At 38.8% G+C, this 17,522-nt stretch overlaps 2 protein-coding genes across 3 annotated transcripts in view; one reads left to right on the forward strand and one right to left on the reverse strand.

Moving 5' to 3' along the window:
• LOC106930948 (guanine nucleotide binding protein (G protein), alpha activating activity polypeptide, olfactory type) overlaps positions 1-17,043 on the forward strand; it is an 86,862-nt gene extending 69,819 nt beyond the window's left edge. For both annotated transcript variants that reach the window (XM_015008824.2, XM_015008825.2), the window contains exons 6-12: positions 9,728-9,782; positions 9,874-9,947; positions 11,460-11,518; positions 11,640-11,760; positions 13,130-13,260; positions 13,361-13,428; positions 14,804-17,043. In XM_015008824.2, the coding sequence (XP_014864310.1) occupies positions 9,728-9,782; positions 9,874-9,947; positions 11,460-11,518; positions 11,640-11,760; positions 13,130-13,260; positions 13,361-13,428; positions 14,804-14,950 (655 nt within the window). In that variant the 3' untranslated portion in view covers positions 14,951-17,043. The remainder of the gene's footprint in view (positions 1-9,727; positions 9,783-9,873; positions 9,948-11,459; positions 11,519-11,639; positions 11,761-13,129; positions 13,261-13,360; positions 13,429-14,803) is intronic.
• The window catches only part of LOC106930957 (uridylate-specific endoribonuclease C-like), a 138,655-nt gene that overhangs the window by 86,161 nt on the left and 34,972 nt on the right, over positions 1-17,522 (reverse strand). The gene's annotated exons all lie outside the window — the stretch shown is intronic.

Genomic DNA, 17,522 nt, shown 5'->3' on the forward strand with positions numbered 1-17,522 from the left:
CGTGTTCTCCAGTTAACGATCATTCGATCCTGGAGAAGCAGCATTCAGCTTCCACACATCGCAAATCTGGAACAAACTTCCAGAAAACTGCAAAACACCCGAAACACGGAGTTTTTGTTTAAAGTCTTTTTTGAATCACAGTGAATGAAACGTAGACCAACATTTTGATGTTTATTGATTTTGGTGATGGCACACATCAAAATGCAATGCTTGTTCAGTTATTGACTGCATGGAGTTTTCTTTGTAGCTTAGCAGTTGTGTGCTTTTAGTATGTAAAGCATCTTGAACTGCCTGCTGAAATAAACTTGATTAATTGATTGGTCATGATTTAATTCAGCACAGGAGCCGGTTCTATTTTCACTCATCTGCAGGTCGGTTTGGTTAACTTTACTGAATTTGAAAATGTAATTTTCTTTATTAAAAGTTTAGCTTGGTTTCGTAAAAACGTGCCAGTAGGAACGGTTGTTGTTGAGTTTGTTGTTAAAAGCTCCATAAAGCAAACATAAATTTAGCTTCAGCTGATGAAATGGACTCCATTAACAGTCGTAGTTTTGGAGGCACCACCTTCCCTTCGCTCTGTTTCTGTTCATAGGGCAGCAGCAGCTGACCTGCCCCCACGTCGGGGTCGGAGGCCCCAGAGCCTCTGCATCAACTGGCCCTCAACATGTTGCTCTGCGTGTGTGTGTGTGTGTGTGTGCGTGCGTGCGTGCGTGCGTGCGTGCGTGCGTGCGTGCGTGCGTGCGTGCGTGAGGCTACGCTCACGTCTGTGTTTTATGTAAAGATTAGGCAAACAACACAGAAAGACCAGAACAAGTCAAGTGATTCTGTCCATAACAGAGCTTCTGCATAGCAACAGAGACGGGCCTGCAGGACCGGTACGCCGTGTTTGAGCCCAACACACTGCAAAAACACAAACCCTGACCAAGTGTGTTTGGTCTGATTTCTAGTGCAGTTATCTTACTATGCTAGAAATTAGACAAAGCCAACTTATAAGTAATTTTTCAGCTTGTTTTAAGTAAATAATTTTACTTATAAGAATGCGTTTTTCACGTGTTGTTTAGCCGCGTTCGCTTCATTTGGGCAACAACGGGTCTAAAAACTGAATTTCTAGGTTTGTTTTGGTCATAATCAGACTGAATTCTTACAGAAGACGTTTGTTAAAATAAAATAAAAATCATAAATTTCTCTTGTTTGTGGATTGTTGGACTTTTCAAATGTAATCCAAGTGTTTTTAGCCAGTTTTTTGCATAAACCTTATGCAAAAACACAAAATGTAACCGAGTGTTTTTGGTCTAGTTTCTAGTGCAAATATCGTCGTATGTTTTAAAAAAGCAAAATTAACTTACGAGAAACTTTTCAGGAAGACATAGGAGCTGGTTTTAAGTAAATTATTCTTTAGTAATGATGAAAATGCTCTAGTTCCACTGGCATATTAGTTAAGTAAAAATTCATTTTTATAAGTGAAATAATCTGCCTGTGGAACCAGAACTTCATCAATATTAAGGAATTAGTAAAGCAAGCTCCTATATCTTGTAAGTTAGTTTTTGTCTCATTTTAACCCTTTAATATCTAAGTTTCAAATCTCATCCTGGATATTTTTGCTGATTTTAATTGTTTGCAGTTCTTTAAATGTCCTGTGAGTAAATGTATTTGCCCATTTATCTGTAACAACTGAAACTTTTTATTTTTGCAATTTGCCGTCTGTTGAAAGAGTGTCTGATCAGATTAATTTCACTCCCTGCTTCGGCAAGGTGAAATTACCGTAATAACATGATGTTGGCTGGAAAGCGCAACATCTCCCCTTTCAGAAACCGTTTTAATTTTTCAGATAGCGCAAAGTCTGGTGGAGTTACGGTACTGGAAATCTGGCTGGATCGTCGCCGGCCCGTTCGGTCTGGAAGGGTTAAGTGCACTGAGATATGTACACTGGAAGGTAGACCAAAAATACTTGGTAAGATTTTGTGTTTTTGCCGCGCAGAGCCAACGGCGGCGACTGTAAAGCACAACAGAGCGACCATTAGCTTTACATCTAAAGTTCAAAACAGATCTGCCTGTAAGACATGAGCATTTACAGGATGGACGGGAATTAGCAGCTGGTTTATCAGCACTGTGTACAAGTACTACAGCGTACTTTGCTGTATATATGTACTACAGCATACTTTGCTGTATCTATGTACTACAGCGTACTTCGCTGTGTGTATATGTACTACAGCGTACTTTGCTGTGTGTATATGTACTACAGCGTACTTTGCTGTGTGTATATGTACTACAGCGTACTTCGCTGTGTGTATATGTACTACAGCGTACTTTGCTGTATCTATGTACTACAGCGTACTTTGCTGTATCTATGTACTACAGCGTACTTTGCTGTATCTATGTACTACAGCGTACTTTGCTGTATATATGTACTACAGCGTACTTTGCTGTATCTATGTACTACAGCGTACTTTGCTGTATCTATGTACTACAGCGTACTTTGCTGTATATATGTACTACAGCGTACTTCGCTGTGTGTATATGTACTACAGCGTACTTCGCTGTGTGTATATGTACTACAGCGTACTTTGCTGTATCTATGTACTACAGCGTACTTTGCTGTATCTATGTACTACAGCGTACTTTGCTGTATCTATGTACTACAGCGTACTTTGCTGTATATATGTACTACAGCGTACTTTGCTGTATCTATGTACTACAGCGTACTTTGCTGTATCTATGTACTACAGCGTACTTTGCTGTATATATGTACTACAGCCTACTTCGCTGTGTGTATATGTACTACAGCGTACTTCGCTGTGTGTATATGTACTGCAGCGTACTTTGCTGTGTGTATATGTACTGCAGCGTACTTTGCTGTGTGTATATGTACTACAGCGTACTTTGCTGTGTGTATATGTACTACAGCGTACTTTGCTGTGTGTATATGTACTACAGCGTACTTTGCTGTGTGTATATGTACTACAGCGTACTTTGCTGTGTGTATATGTACTACAGCGTACTTCGCTGTGTGTATATGTACTACAGCGTACTTTGCTGTGTGTATATGTACTACAGCGTACTTTGCTGTGTGTATATGTACTACAGCGTACTTTGCTGTGTGTATATGTACTACAGCGTACTTTGCTGTGTGTATATGTACTGCAGCGTACTTTGCTGTGTGTATATGTACTGCAGCGTACTTTGCTGTGTGTATATGTACTACAGCGTACTTTGCTGTGTGTATATGTACTACAGCGTACTTTGCTGTGTGTATATGTACTACAGCATACTTTGCTGTGTGTATATGTACTGCAGCGTACTTTGCTGTATATATGTACTACAGCGTACTTTGCTGTATATATGTACTACAGCGTACTTCGCTGTGTGTATATGTACTACAGCGTACTTTGCTGTGTGTATATGTACTGCAGCGTACTTTGCTGTATATATGTACTACACCGTACTTTGCTGTATATATGTACTACAGCGTACTTTGCTGTGTGTATATGTACTACAGCGTACTTTGCTGTATATATGTACTACAGCGTACTTTGCTGTATATATGTACTACAGCGTACTTCGCTGTGTGTATATGTACTACAGCGTACTTTGCTGTGTGTATATGTACTGCAGCGTACTTTGCTGTATATATGTACTACACCGTACTTTGCTGTATATATGTACTACACCGTACTTTGCTGTGTGTATATGTACTACAGCGTACTTTGCTGTGTGTATATGTACTACAGCGTACTTTGCTGTGTGTATATGTACTGCAGCGTACTTTGCTGTGTGTATATGTACTACAGCGTACTTTGCTGTGTGTATATGTACTACAGCGTACTTTGCTGTATATATGTACTACAGCGTACTTTGCTGTATATATGTACTGCAGCGTACTTTGCTGTGTGTATATGTACTACAGCGTACTTTGCTGTGTGTATATGTACTACAGCGTACTTTGCTGTATATATGTACTACAGCGTACTTTGCTGTATATATGTACTGCAGCGTACTTTGCTGTGTGTATATGTACTGCAGCGTACTTTGCTGTGTGTATATGTACTACAGCGTACTTTGCTGTATATATGTACTACAGCGTACTTTGCTGTATATATGTACTACAGCGTACTTTGCTGTATATATGTACTGCAGCGTACTTTGCTGTGTGTATATGTACTGCAGCGTACTTTGCTGTGTGTATATGTACTACAGCGTACTTTGCTGTATATATGTACTGCAGCGTACTTTGCTGTATATATGTACTACAGCGTACTTTGCTGTATATATGTACTACAGCGTACTTTGCTGTATATATGTACTGCAGCGTACTTTGCTGTGTGTATATGTACTACAGCGTACTTTGCTGTGTGTATATGTACTGCAGCGTACTTTGCTGTGTGTATATGTACTACAGCGTACTTTGCTGTATATATGTACTACAGCGTACTTTGCTGTATATATGTACTGCAGCGTACTTTGCTGTATATATGTACTACAGCGTACTTTGCTGTATATATGTACTACAGCGTACTTTGCTGTATATATGTACTGCAGCGTACTTTGCTGTATATATGTACTGCAGCGTACTTTGCTGTATATATGTACTACAGCGTACTTTGCTGTATATATGTACTACAGCGTACTTTGCTGTATATATGTACTGCAGCGTACTTTGCTGTGTGTATATGTACTACAGCGTACTTTGCTGTGTGTATATGTACTGCAGCGTACTTTGCTGTATATATGTACTGCAGCGTACTTTGCTGTGTGTATATGTACTGCAGCGTACTTTGCTGTGTGTATATGTACTACAGCGTACTTTGCTGTATATATGTACTACAGCGTACTTTGCTGTATATATGTACTACAGCGTACTTTGCTGTATATATGTACTGCAGCGTACTTTGCTGTGTGTATATGTACTGCAGCGTACTTTGCTGTGTGTATATGTACTACAGCGTACTTTGCTGTATATATGTACTGCAGCGTACTTTGCTGTATATATGTACTACAGCGTACTTTGCTGTATATATGTACTACAGCGTACTTTGCTGTATATATGTACTGCAGCGTACTTTGCTGTGTGTATATGTACTACAGCGTACTTTGCTGTGTGTATATGTACTGCAGCGTACTTTGCTGTATATATGTACTGCAGCGTACTTTGCTGTGTGTATATGTACTGCAGCGTACTTTGCTGTATATATGTACTGCAGCGTACTTTGCTGTATATATGTACTGCAGCGTACTTTGCTGTATATATGTACTACAGCGTACTTTGCTGTATATATGTACTACAGCGTACTTTGCTGTATATATGTACTGCAGCGTACTTTGCTGTGTGTATATGTACTACAGCGTACTTTGCTGTGTGTATATGTACTGCAGCGTACTTTGCTGTATATATGTACTGCAGCGTACTTTGCTGTGTGTATATGTACTGCAGCGTACTTTGCTGTGTGTATATGTACTACAGCGTACTTTGCTGTATATATGTACTACAGCGTACTTTGCTGTATATATGTACTACAGCGTACTTTGCTGTATATATGTACTGCAGCGTACTTTGCTGTGTGTATATGTACTGCAGCGTACTTTGCTGTGTGTATATGTACTACAGCGTACTTTGCTGTATATATGTACTGCAGCGTACTTTGCTGTATATATGTACTACAGCGTACTTTGCTGTATATATGTACTACAGCGTACTTTGCTGTATATATGTACTGCAGCGTACTTTGCTGTGTGTATATGTACTACAGCGTACTTTGCTGTGTGTATATGTACTGCAGCGTACTTTGCTGTATATATGTACTGCAGCGTACTTTGCTGTGTGTATATGTACTGCAGCGTACTTTGCTGTGTGTATATGTACTACAGCGTACTGTGTGAGCTGCACACATTAAAACAAAGGGGGGTAAAGCTGCGGCTGCTCGCTCTCAGTCTGCAGCTCTGACAAAGCGGCCGCATCGCAGCGATCTGGGAATGCCAACGCTGAACCAGAGCTGGGAGGAGACTGAGGAAAACGGCAGAACCTTAAAAAAGACGGACTTGGCTATTCCTGTCGTCCAGTTAAATAAAAGCTGCGCCCTAACCTTTGGATTAGGAATTACATTCACCAACGCTAACTTTTCTGCTTTTCGTTGGTTTTTTTATGGATCTCTTGCTCCGTTTTCTTTCTTTCTTTTTTTTGGAGATTATATTTGGATATCTAGTACTGCTGTCACATGGCAGTCACAAAGCACTCTGTAATTATAACCTAGCTATGTTTCTGCAAGGAAGACTAAAAATACTAAACACATTTGTGCTGGTTTTTTTTAGACTGAATGTGTTTGGGCTTTTTTATTTTTGGGGGGAAGGAGGAGTTGGTTTGTGTGTGCAGTGCTACTTATGGTACTAACTGGTAATCAGACGTACTACTATTGGTTTAATTGTGTTTGTGACACAAGAATGAGTTAAAAAAATCACCTTGTTTGGTTTTTGTTTTTGTCATTTTCAGCATAATTTAAGACAGATTTTTTTTTCAGCTTTGAAGCAGAAAATGAATCTGTTTGTAATCTGCTATTCAGGTTTTTCCACACTTATCCATCTTGCATAATGAGAGTCTGAATATCTGCTGTTTATCTGTGAAATCACCAGAAGCAATCACTACTCAGAACTTTTAAAAATATATATTTCTCCTAATGCAGGGCTTATTTAGCTAACGAACAGATGAAACAAATCAGTACTGTTTAATACTTTGTCTTTTTTTTATTATTCTTTTACTGCATTCCAACATTTTTGCTCTCAGAAACACAAACTTACCTTCAGAGCAGTGGTCTGAGATTATCTATTGATTTTCTTAGTAAAAATGAGCAGGAAATCTACAAAAATACATAGTTGAGATAATTTTTAGAGCGCTGCCCCATCTGCTGTTTATTGGGAAACGGATGTTTCCTAATATGTTGTTTTTTTCAATTAGAAATCCTAAATTGAGCCTCGTTTTACATCGTTTTAATACGTTTGCCCGCCTCTTTTCCTGTCAAAAACAAACTTTCTTGGATGAATTAATGTTAAATTTAAATCTGAAAGGGGATTGAATGAATTTGAAACTGTCAAGCATGGCAGCATTATGTTGTGGGACGGTTTTCCTGCCAGCTCGCCCATTACTCCCTCCCTATCTTGGGCTGTAGTTCAGCTATTATTTGAGCTTTTGAGATGCTAATTATTAGCTAAAGGTTTTAGATTTCCATCTAAAACCGGAGGGAATAATTGCCCAAACGTGCAAAGTGTCCACCAAACAAATTATGAAAAATCTCCAAAAGGAACTAAAATGCTGCCACCATCAGGTTAGAAAAACCAGTTTAACTTGATTAAACAGGCTAACATTAGAGTTAGCGTCTATTAAAAGTTTGTAGACGATTCTTCAAAGCTGAATCTGTTCCAGGAAATGAACTAATTTAAATTAACTCCACCAAAACTTCCATAGAAAGATGCTAAATATCCAACCAGTGATTAAGATGCAACTTAATAATATTTAACCAAATATGTTACAATATTATGATTGCAGAAAAAACACAATAAAATCGGACTTTTGCTCCCAAATCATTAAAAAATTATCATCCAGTAATATTTATCACAAAGGCTCCATGGTTTAGATATAATAATGTTGTGTAATTAGTGTTGTATATTAAACTTTACATGTAAACTTCCTGTTTGTTGCAAGTTGTAAATTACCCAACCTGTTAGTTTTAAGTGCTGTCGTCTTTTTTCCGCCCTTTTTGAATCTTTTCTTTTTTTTTTCTTTTCTCTTTTTTTTTTTTACAACTTTTAGTCATGCGGCAGTTTGTGTGAGAAAGTTTTGTTGCCCTTTCAGAAATAGTCCTACTTCTCCTTTCGTCTGCAGCAGAAATAGTCGGCGTGATGAAAACGTCGCTGTCAGAGCACATGAGCGACGTTGCTGTTATCTAATGGCTCATAATGCACTATTCATTCTGGGTTATTTAATCCTCGCTGGGCGTGTTGGTGTGCCGCTTTCAGGCGCCTGAAGTGAAAACGAAGAGACCTGTAGAGGAGCACGCGCGTCGCGTTTCCTGTGTGCTGCAGCCGCGCCGTCTGGCTGGTGACATCCTGAAACTGCAGATGGGTTGGTTAGAAAATCAAAGATGGTGAGGAGATGACCCGGTTTGGTCCACATCTGGGTCAGTGCTGCTGAAGGAAGTCACCGCCGTCAGCTGAATGCAGCTTCCTGTCTGAAACATCCTCCACCTCCTCTGAGTTGATGGGAAGGAAAAATAGCTTTCGTTACGATTTTGTTTTTTAGGTTAGTTTATTTATTTAAAAAATGTTAATAACTCAAATAAGATGAAGCAAAGGAGAGAAGTAGAAGTATAAATTTATTTGGCCTTGACCCCCCTCTCTCAAGTGTCTCATGTTACACATTAATCTTTATAAAAACAAATATATATGTAAAATTAAATGAAGATTTCTGCTTTTGAAAAAATACAAGACATCAAAATTATTGTTAATCAGTTGATGTTTCTTTAAAATATTAAATTATCACTGATGCAAGCTAATTACAAGTGATGCTAATAATAGTTAGCTAAGGAATGACAAAGAATCTGGTGTTGATATGTTGGTATGGGGGCCCTGAATAAAGATCAGCTCAGGTTTGGACCGGCCCTGATGGCTACTTTTTACCTCTAGTTTAAAAACCCAGCGCAACACTTGACAATCAGGAGGTTTTATCAAGAAAGATATGTGAAAACGATATGTAGGGTGTGAATACTTTTGCGAGCGTAATGGAGTCCCCTGTTGGAAGTCATTTCTGGGTGATCCGGGTCATCCAGAGGCCCGACCCGGCTCCGGTTGTTCCGAGCCCGCTGTGCTGCTGCTGCTGCCGTCGTCTCTTTCACAACAGAGGGAGCATGTGCAGCAGCAGCAGCAAGCTGTCTAACCTCCACAATAACCGCCTTATGCAATCACTCTGGCTAGAGACAGACAAAAATAGCCCAGACTGAGCGCGGCCGCCCTCTAGTGGCGCGCAGCTGCAACAGCAGCGGCCTCCCCGGGCCTCTGCAGGGAGTCAGACATGGCGGCTGCCTCCGGATCGGACTGGTCCGTTTGTTTCCTCCTGTTCGGTTCTCAGGGTTCATTCAGGTGCTTGAAATCCTTGGAAATCCTTGAACAGGTGTTTTAAATGTTTGGAAAGTGCTTGAAATATGCAAAACTGCATATATTATTGCCAAAATTATTTCTATTTCCTAAATGCCAGAAAACTTAGCAAGAAGATTTTTGTTTTGTGTTTAATCATTAAATTTGAGCAGGAATATTTGTGTGGATTGTTTCAATGTAATGAATATTTATTATTCCTAACGGCTCTGTGACTTATTGATCATTTTATATTTTATAGATTACAAAAATTTATTGAATTGTGGAATTTTTGTTAAATTATTGTTTTGTTCTTGAGAGAAACCTTTCAAAACATTACATTTTGTTATATTTTAGTTCACTTTGTCCCTGATGTAGAACGTGGAATACAAACACAAGACATTATTAATAGTAATAAATGACATATAATAGTGAATTGTAACTGTCTTTTTGTAGTTCATTAGTTCATTCAAGTGTTGGAACATTTTGAAAACTTACCTTGAAGTTGCTTAAAAATGCTTGACTTTTACCGTTGAATAAAGTGTACAAACCCTGTATTTTACTGTTTCTGTGAATCTAAAGTTTAAAAATCTCTCTTTTTTTCTTTTTTTTGCAGTTTCTTGGACAGAATTGACTCAGTAAGACAGAGCGACTACACGCCCACAGACCAGGTCAGTCCTCCTGCTAATCTGCTCCAAAGAGGCAGCTTCTTGTTTTTATTCTTATTTTTATTTTTAAATCCTCCTTCATTTCTGTGCGCAGGATCTTCTACGCTGCCGAGTGTTAACTTCAGGGATTTTCGAGACGAGGTTCCAAGTAGACAAAGTCAACTTTCAGTAAGTCGGACCAAAGTGTGGCTCGCGGGCCACTTGCGGCCCTCGGAACAGTTCTGTGTGGCCCTTGGCTTGAAAAAACAAAACAAGAATTGTATAAAAACTGGCTTCCTGCCTCAGGTGGTTAAAATCTGTTGGTGAAAGTTTCACTAATGCTGATAACAAAAAACATTTTAAAATCTTAAAATGTAATGTGCATCACAAAGTATTCGTGTATGTTTTACATTTAATTTCATTAATTAGTAATTGGGACCAACAACAACCAGTGGCTTTTACTAAAATGCAGACATTGCAATGCCACAAACCGTTCCTGTTAATAAAAATACACAAAAATCCAGAAAAAGATGAAAAATTTAGGATATGTTTTTTTGTTGTTTTTAATCAGGCAAACCTGCAGTTCTCTTCAAATCTACAAAAAACTACAGAAATCTGTCTGCTTTGCTTATTTCATTGAAATATTATTTTTGCTTTATTTAGCAAGTAAAAATAAAGAAGTAAACAATTAAAGTCTTAAAAAGGAAAGTTTGTACAACCCGCTCTAAAACTAGACAGAGATCAGAAAACGCTGAAATGACACGCCACCAGAAGCACATTTAGAAATCGTCATAATTTCGTGCTCCCAGCTTATTTTTGTCACTTTTATAAGCCGAATATTTCGCGGCCGCTAAAAGGACGCATTGTTCCTGTTATGTCCACATCCACTCTTACGTCGTCTGTTATGCAGCCGCTCTGCAGAACTCCGTCAGCCGGCTCCGAAAGCAGAGCCTCCAGAGGCGTTTTCCAGTAATTTTCTCCTTTTAGAAGCGTTTGACCCGGTCCCATTTTGGCATCACCAAAACGGGAAAAGGAATAATGGCGGATCGGAATGCCCTCCTGGGCGTCAATACTATATTTACCTTTTCCTCGTGATTCTGGGCCTGAAATGTCAGAAGTTTGTTCCCTCCAACATCAACGCCGCCTCAAAGGAGAGGGAAAACAAAACAACGAGAAGGAAACAGAGCCGAGGACGACTGGACTGAACTGAATCACTGAACTGAACTGAACAACTGGACTGGACTGAACTGAATCACTGCACTGAACTGAACAACTGAACTGAACATCTGAACTGAACTGAATCACTGGACTGAACTGAACAACTGAACTGAACAACTGAACTGAACATCTGAACTGAACTGAATCACTGGACTGAACTGAACAACTGAACTGAACATCTGAACTGAACTGAATCACTGGACTGAACTGAACAACTGAACTGAACAACTGAACTGAACATCTGAACTGAACTGAATCACTGGACTGAACTGAACAACTGAACTGAACATCTGAACTCAACTGAACAATTGAACTGAACTAAATATCTGAACTGAATGTCTGAAATGAACTGAATCATTAATTGACCTACTGAACCGAACATTTAGAATTTTTTTTATTTTCGGGATGTCTGTCTGTCTGTGTGTCTGTCTGTGTGTCGCGTCGCTGTCTCACTCTGACCTGCTGTTTGTTTCCGTACCACAGCATGTTTGATGTCGGCGGTCAGAGAGATGAAAGGAGAAAATGGATCCAGTGCTTTAACGGTGAGACCTCCAGCTGTTTAATATCAATTAAACATCAGTTAAACATCAGTTAAATGTTGCTAATAGCAGTAAAACCAGAGGTTAAATGCGTCCTGACTCTGAGTCTGTGCTGTTCCTCCAGACGTCACTGCTATCATCTTCGTGGTGGCCAGCAGCAGCTACAACATGGTAATAAGGGAAGACAACAACACCAACAGGCTACGGGAAGCACTGGACCTTTTCCGCAGTATTTGGAATAACAGGTGAGACCTGACTGGGAGACAGCAGCTCCTTTCTCTGCCCTTAGCACCACTCAGTCATTGTCTGCGTTACAGACCAACTAATACAGACTGTTAAGGCCAATACTGATTATCAGTCTAATCAAACTCCAAAATGTGCCGCCATTCTTAAATTTTATTTTATTTTTTATCTTTTGGGGTGATTCTCGTTTTTGATATTAGATTTTCTTCCTCCATTTAAATAATAAAAATGGCACAATGATGAGAAATGTTTAAAAAAGTATTAATTTAAAACTGAAGGGAAGAATATGGAAAGAGGAAAATAAATCAGTGTATGGTTTAAACAAAAATTACAGTAAATAAAAAATAAATATGGAAAACAGAGAAAATGATTAAATGAAATGTCACAATAAATAGAGTATGAAAAGAATCATGCAATATATATAGGATCTGGGGAAAATGAAAATGAAAGAATAGTAATAGTGTTACATTAATACTATTAACAATTATGAATATGTATTACTTTATGACACTTTGTAAATCAAGGAAGTTTGCACCTTGTTTTTTTATGCAATATTTGCCACATTAACTACTTTGTCAAGCCATTTATTAATTTCTATAGCTACTGGTAATTTTGGCAGGATGAGCCTTCCGTACGTTCAATAGTTTAACCTTCACGTCTGTGAATCTGTGCTTAAATTGAGAGTCCTCCCTCATACTTGCTGAATAATGTTTTATTGTTGGTGTTATAGATAATCTGCCTACAGCAGTGGCGGAAAGCGCTCACACATTTTTACTGCAGGATTTAAGAAAATATAAAGCTTGTAAAAAAAATGTACCAGTGTCATAATCATCACATAACTTGAGCTGCTATCAGCAAAAATCCAGGTTACATGCAAAATTATTGAAAGACGTCAGCGAGGATCAAAGTTTCAGATTGCTGTTTAGATCTGGACTTTGACTAGGCCACTCTGACACATAAATATTACATTTTAATCCAAACCCATGTATCTCTGGCTGCAGTCTTCAGATAATGGTTTGTGTTTATTTCAACCCAACTTGTTGAAGAAGTGCATCCCACAGCATCATGCTGCCAGATCTGCCACGGTAGCAAAATTATCCGGACGATAAATCGTCCCAGAAGTTATCGCGATAAATGATATTATTTGGTGACCATTTTCAGCTGATATAATATCAATAAATTCTGAATTATAATGGAACTAAAACTGAAGACTTTTATCATCCAGTTTTTGGTAGAAAGAGAGAAAAACAAATCATGCTAGGGGGAATCATTGATCTTGTTTTAATTGGTTGATTGATTGATTGATTGATTGATTGCTTAGGCCTGGATGGTGTTCAACAGTAAAATAAGCTGTTGCTGTTTGTTTTTCAGATGGTTACGCACTATATCCGTCATTTTATTCCTGAACAAGCAGGACATGCTGGCTGAGAAAGTATTAGCCGGAAAGTCCAGAATTGAGGACTATTTCCCCGAATACGCTCGCTACACCATACCAAATGAAGGTCAGTGGCTCGCCTCGCCTCGCCGCCGCGACGCTAACAGGCACTTAGCCGCACTGGTTTCCTGTTGTGTTTTTAAAAGGAGACTCTGTTGTCCTTTCAGCAACTCCTGAACCAGGCGAAGACCCCAGAGTGACGCGAGCCAAATTCTTCATCCGAGACGAGTTCCTTGTAAGTACGACGCCTGAATTTAGCCGCCTGATTGTCGGGGTAACGACCCACAGGTGCGTTAGCCCAACAGAAATAGGTTTTCTCTAAATAATGTAGATGTTGACAGAGTTTCCATGGCTCCGGCTAATCTCTGAGACCCGGATAGCATCATTATCTGGGTTGTTTTCTAAGAACCTTGGTGGGAATAGTGGGCATTTCTTTATGAAAGAGCGGTTCTATTTTTGGCGTCTGCCAAAGCAGGGTTTCCATTTTGTCCCTTTGTGGTTTGTTCAATGTCTCAGCGTGTTTCATATTAAAATAAGACGACTGCATCTTAATGATGACTAACGCTGGTCTAAAAATGCTTGTTTGGTCACTGCCTGACTCATATTAACCGCGTTCGTGGTGACTGTCGCTATATTTAGACAACGGCGGATCTAAAAACAGAATTTCTACATTTGTTTTGGTCATAATGGGATTGAATCTTCAGAGAAGAAGTTGGTTAAAATGAAAGAGAAATTATAAATCTCTCCAGGTGTGTTTTTAACCAGTTAATTGCTGGGAAATGTTCTATTAGCGGTGCTTTGCAAATATTTCCCAGGTTTTGTTACAACTGTACAATTAAATATTGCTTTGGGATTTTATGTGATGCAAAATAAGACAAAATATTTTGGGATTAGAGATTATACCCATTTTTCTTTGCAAAGCAGCAGTGCCTCAGACAGGAAGGAAAACTTTGACTAGACCGTTTTATCACATGAATATTCTCAGACTTTATATAAAAAATAGCCACTTCAGGCTCATTTTTCAAGTTTTCAGATTATTTCACTTATATAACAAGACATTTTCCCCACTTTAAAAGTTAAATAATCTTCCAGTGGAACCAGTACTTTTTCATGATTATTGAGGAATTATTGACTTTAAACAAGCTCCTCCTATTTCTTTCTTGTTAATTTTGTCTTATTTCAAGTGCAATAAGATATTTAATTAGAAACCCGACAAAAACACTTGGTAAAATTTTGTTTTTTTGCAGTGTAGAAACACAAGGAGTGGATTGGTTAGAGAGAAAAAAATCCATATTTCCCAAAATTAAATTCAAATTCAAAAATACTTTATTGATCCCAAAGGTAAATTAAATGTTGTTGTAGCTCATATGAATTCAGATTCTTCAGAGTTACTGTAGACTGTTGGCAGGAAAGATCTCCTGTAGCAGTCTGTATTGCAGTGAATCTGAAGGAGCCTCTGACTGAAGACGCTCTGTCTCGTGAAGAGGGCGGTCAGGGTTGTCCATAATTTCCTCGACTTCTTGCTTCAGTTGTTTTTGCGGCCTAGCACTTTCCTGCGATCAGGGCTTTTATTCTGAAACCCTGACGGTTTCCTGTCGTCTCCCCCGCAGCGGATCAGCACTGCGAGCGGCGACGGCAGACATTACTGCTACCCGCACTTCACCTGCGCCGTGGACACGGAGAACATCCGGCGGGTGTTCAACGACTGCCGGGACATCATCCAGAGAATGCACCTGCGGCAGTACGAACTGTTGTGATGGACGGCAGAGACGCGTCCCTCTCTCTCTCTCTGTGTCTCTCTCTCTCTCTGTTGGCCCCTCTGTGTTTCCTCTCTGCCACTCTGCATCCTTGACGAACCCTTTCTACTCCCCAGAGACCCTCAGATTCCCCCTCCTGTCGAGGAATATGAAGTACTACTGAAGTGTGTCAAATCCTCTTCATCTTTTCAACTTTTTTGTACTTTTTTTCTTGATTTATCCCCTTTAATCCGATGATGTTATTGGAAGTTCGGGGAACAAAGTTGTCACGTGCTGCTTGAATATTTTTCTTTGAATCCTTCCTTCTTTTTTTTTCCTTTTTTTTTTTTAAATGCCTTCATTTTTGTCATTCCACTAAGCCTCGGGCTACCTCCTGATTTTATTATTTTAGATTTTTTTTTTGCCCTCTTTATTGTTTTTTTGGGACCTGTTTTGGTAAAGAGTGTGGAAATAAAAAAAGAAAAGAAAAATACACACACACACCGACAGGACCTCAGTGTAGAGGCAGGAATGAACCGCCACCGTAACTTCGCCGCCGCCTCCTCCATCGTTTGACGGAGAGAGGAACCATTTCCTTTAAAAGTCCTTCTTTTTATTGCTGTTTATTTTATTTCTCCAGAGGAAACATACACACAATGTAGCATCATAATATTTATTACCCGCCCTGTCACGATGTTGGCTTGCCGAGAGACTTGTGGAGCGAGAGATGAGATAAAAAAGGAGGGGAAAGGAGGGCAGGAAATAACGCGATGACGACTGAGCTCTCTGCACCTTAGCCCTGCTGCCTCCACGGACTCGAACCGGCGTCCTTTTTCTGGTTTTGTTTTATTGTTTTGTTTTTTTTTTCCACCCTTTTTAGCTTAGAGATACTGAATGGGAGGAGGGCAGGAGGGGAAAAAATGTATTTGTTGTTTTTTTTTGTTAACTTGTACACTGTGCAAGGTCGAATTATCCTGTACAGACTGTAAAATGTAATATTATTTTGTACAACTTAATTGAAAGAAAAACAAATCTACTTGTAGATCTTTGTGCCTTGATTATGGCTGTACCTGTAAATGAGCTCAGATGTAAGTATGTTTTCGACTGCGCTGTACAGCTTGATGTCAAAAACTATCGGCAGCGAAGAGACTGCGGGTAGGGGACTTTCTCTGTAGAGTTTAGTTTTTTCTGGTTTATAAAAATAAAGGAAATGCTGTTTAGTAAAAAACGGGGGAGAAAAAAGAAAAAGAAAAAAATACGGACAAAAAAAATAAAAATCCTAAAAACCTGTATACATTATGCAAATTAACCACTTACCTGCAGTGAAGACCAGATGTTGCAGCGCCATGCCTTTTTTTTTCTTTTTTTCTCGTTGTTTCAGTTTTACTTTTGTTTTTTCTCCTTATATATAAATATATATAAATATATTTTTTGAATTTCACAGCTTTAAACAAACATTGGAAAATCCATTGAAAGTGTCCAAATTGCAACCTGGTGTTGTTTTAATAGGAACCAACTTACTTTTTGTTTTTATTTTAGTTTTTTGAGATGAAGCGTGTGAGATCTGTGCTGATGTGCGTGCCTGTGCGCATGTGTACATAAGAAACATAGACTCACAGACACATCGTGTGCGTATGCGAGGCCGAGTGCGTGTCGTGCGTGTAAAATTTTATAAATGTATGTACATGTAAATTTATAGGTCTATATAAATATATATGTACAATTATACATGTTTAATTATGTGTGTGCCTAGGTGTACATACCTATGTATGTATACGGTAAATATGTATACATACACACATAGGAAAGCATGTTTAGGATGAAGATGAATAAATGAGAGCGTGCAATATTAGTAATTCTTTGGTCCTTTGGAGCCATACTTTAATGGCACAGGCACTATGAATGTGTGAGCAGCACCCAACAAGACGAGCTCTTTTCCTTGTACAAACAGCATCAGCCTTTTTTTCTTCTGCTACCGTACACGTCTATCCCCGAAAGAGAGTGAACTGACTGGAGGTGCGAAAAGCCTTGTTTGGGCCTTGGGAGGATGATTAAATGACGTTTTTATTTTCTTTAAATAAAGAGGCACATTAGAGGACTTTGCTTTATTTCCACCCTGGTGTCCAGCTGTGTCCGTTTTGTTTTTTCCTCTTCTTTTTTTAGTGTTTCTAAGGCAGCAGAAAGAGCAGAGAAAGGCTTGGTAACTTTGGGATTGTTAGGGGAAGCGTTTTTTAAATCAGGAAATACTGCAACCAACTGTGTTTTTAACTATTTTAAAAGAGTTTTAGCCTTGAGTTAGTTGGCAGCAGCAGTGGTGGGCACAATTATGCTAATGCGCTATTGCTAGCGCAGCTGGCTTCCTAAATTATAAAATACTAATTTATTTAGCTGTTTAGAAAACGTGCAGTTTAATAAAGTGTGACGTCTGTGTTAACGTTTTGGTTATCAATTGTATAACAATTCTTCAAGTTAAGATGTTTATTTTTCATGCTTTTATTTTGAAGTGGGTGATGACCGTTTACTCAACAGTTCCACGCTCATATTTTTTTCCCCAGTAACTTTATTGAAATAAGAGAACAAAATATTAAAAATA

Source organism: Poecilia mexicana, unplaced genomic scaffold (genome assembly GCF_051168715.1).
Source record: "Poecilia mexicana isolate PSO_F unplaced genomic scaffold, ASM5116871v1 scaffold_17, whole genome shotgun sequence".
In the NCBI taxonomy this organism is placed as follows: domain Eukaryota; kingdom Metazoa; phylum Chordata; class Actinopteri; order Cyprinodontiformes; family Poeciliidae; genus Poecilia; species Poecilia mexicana.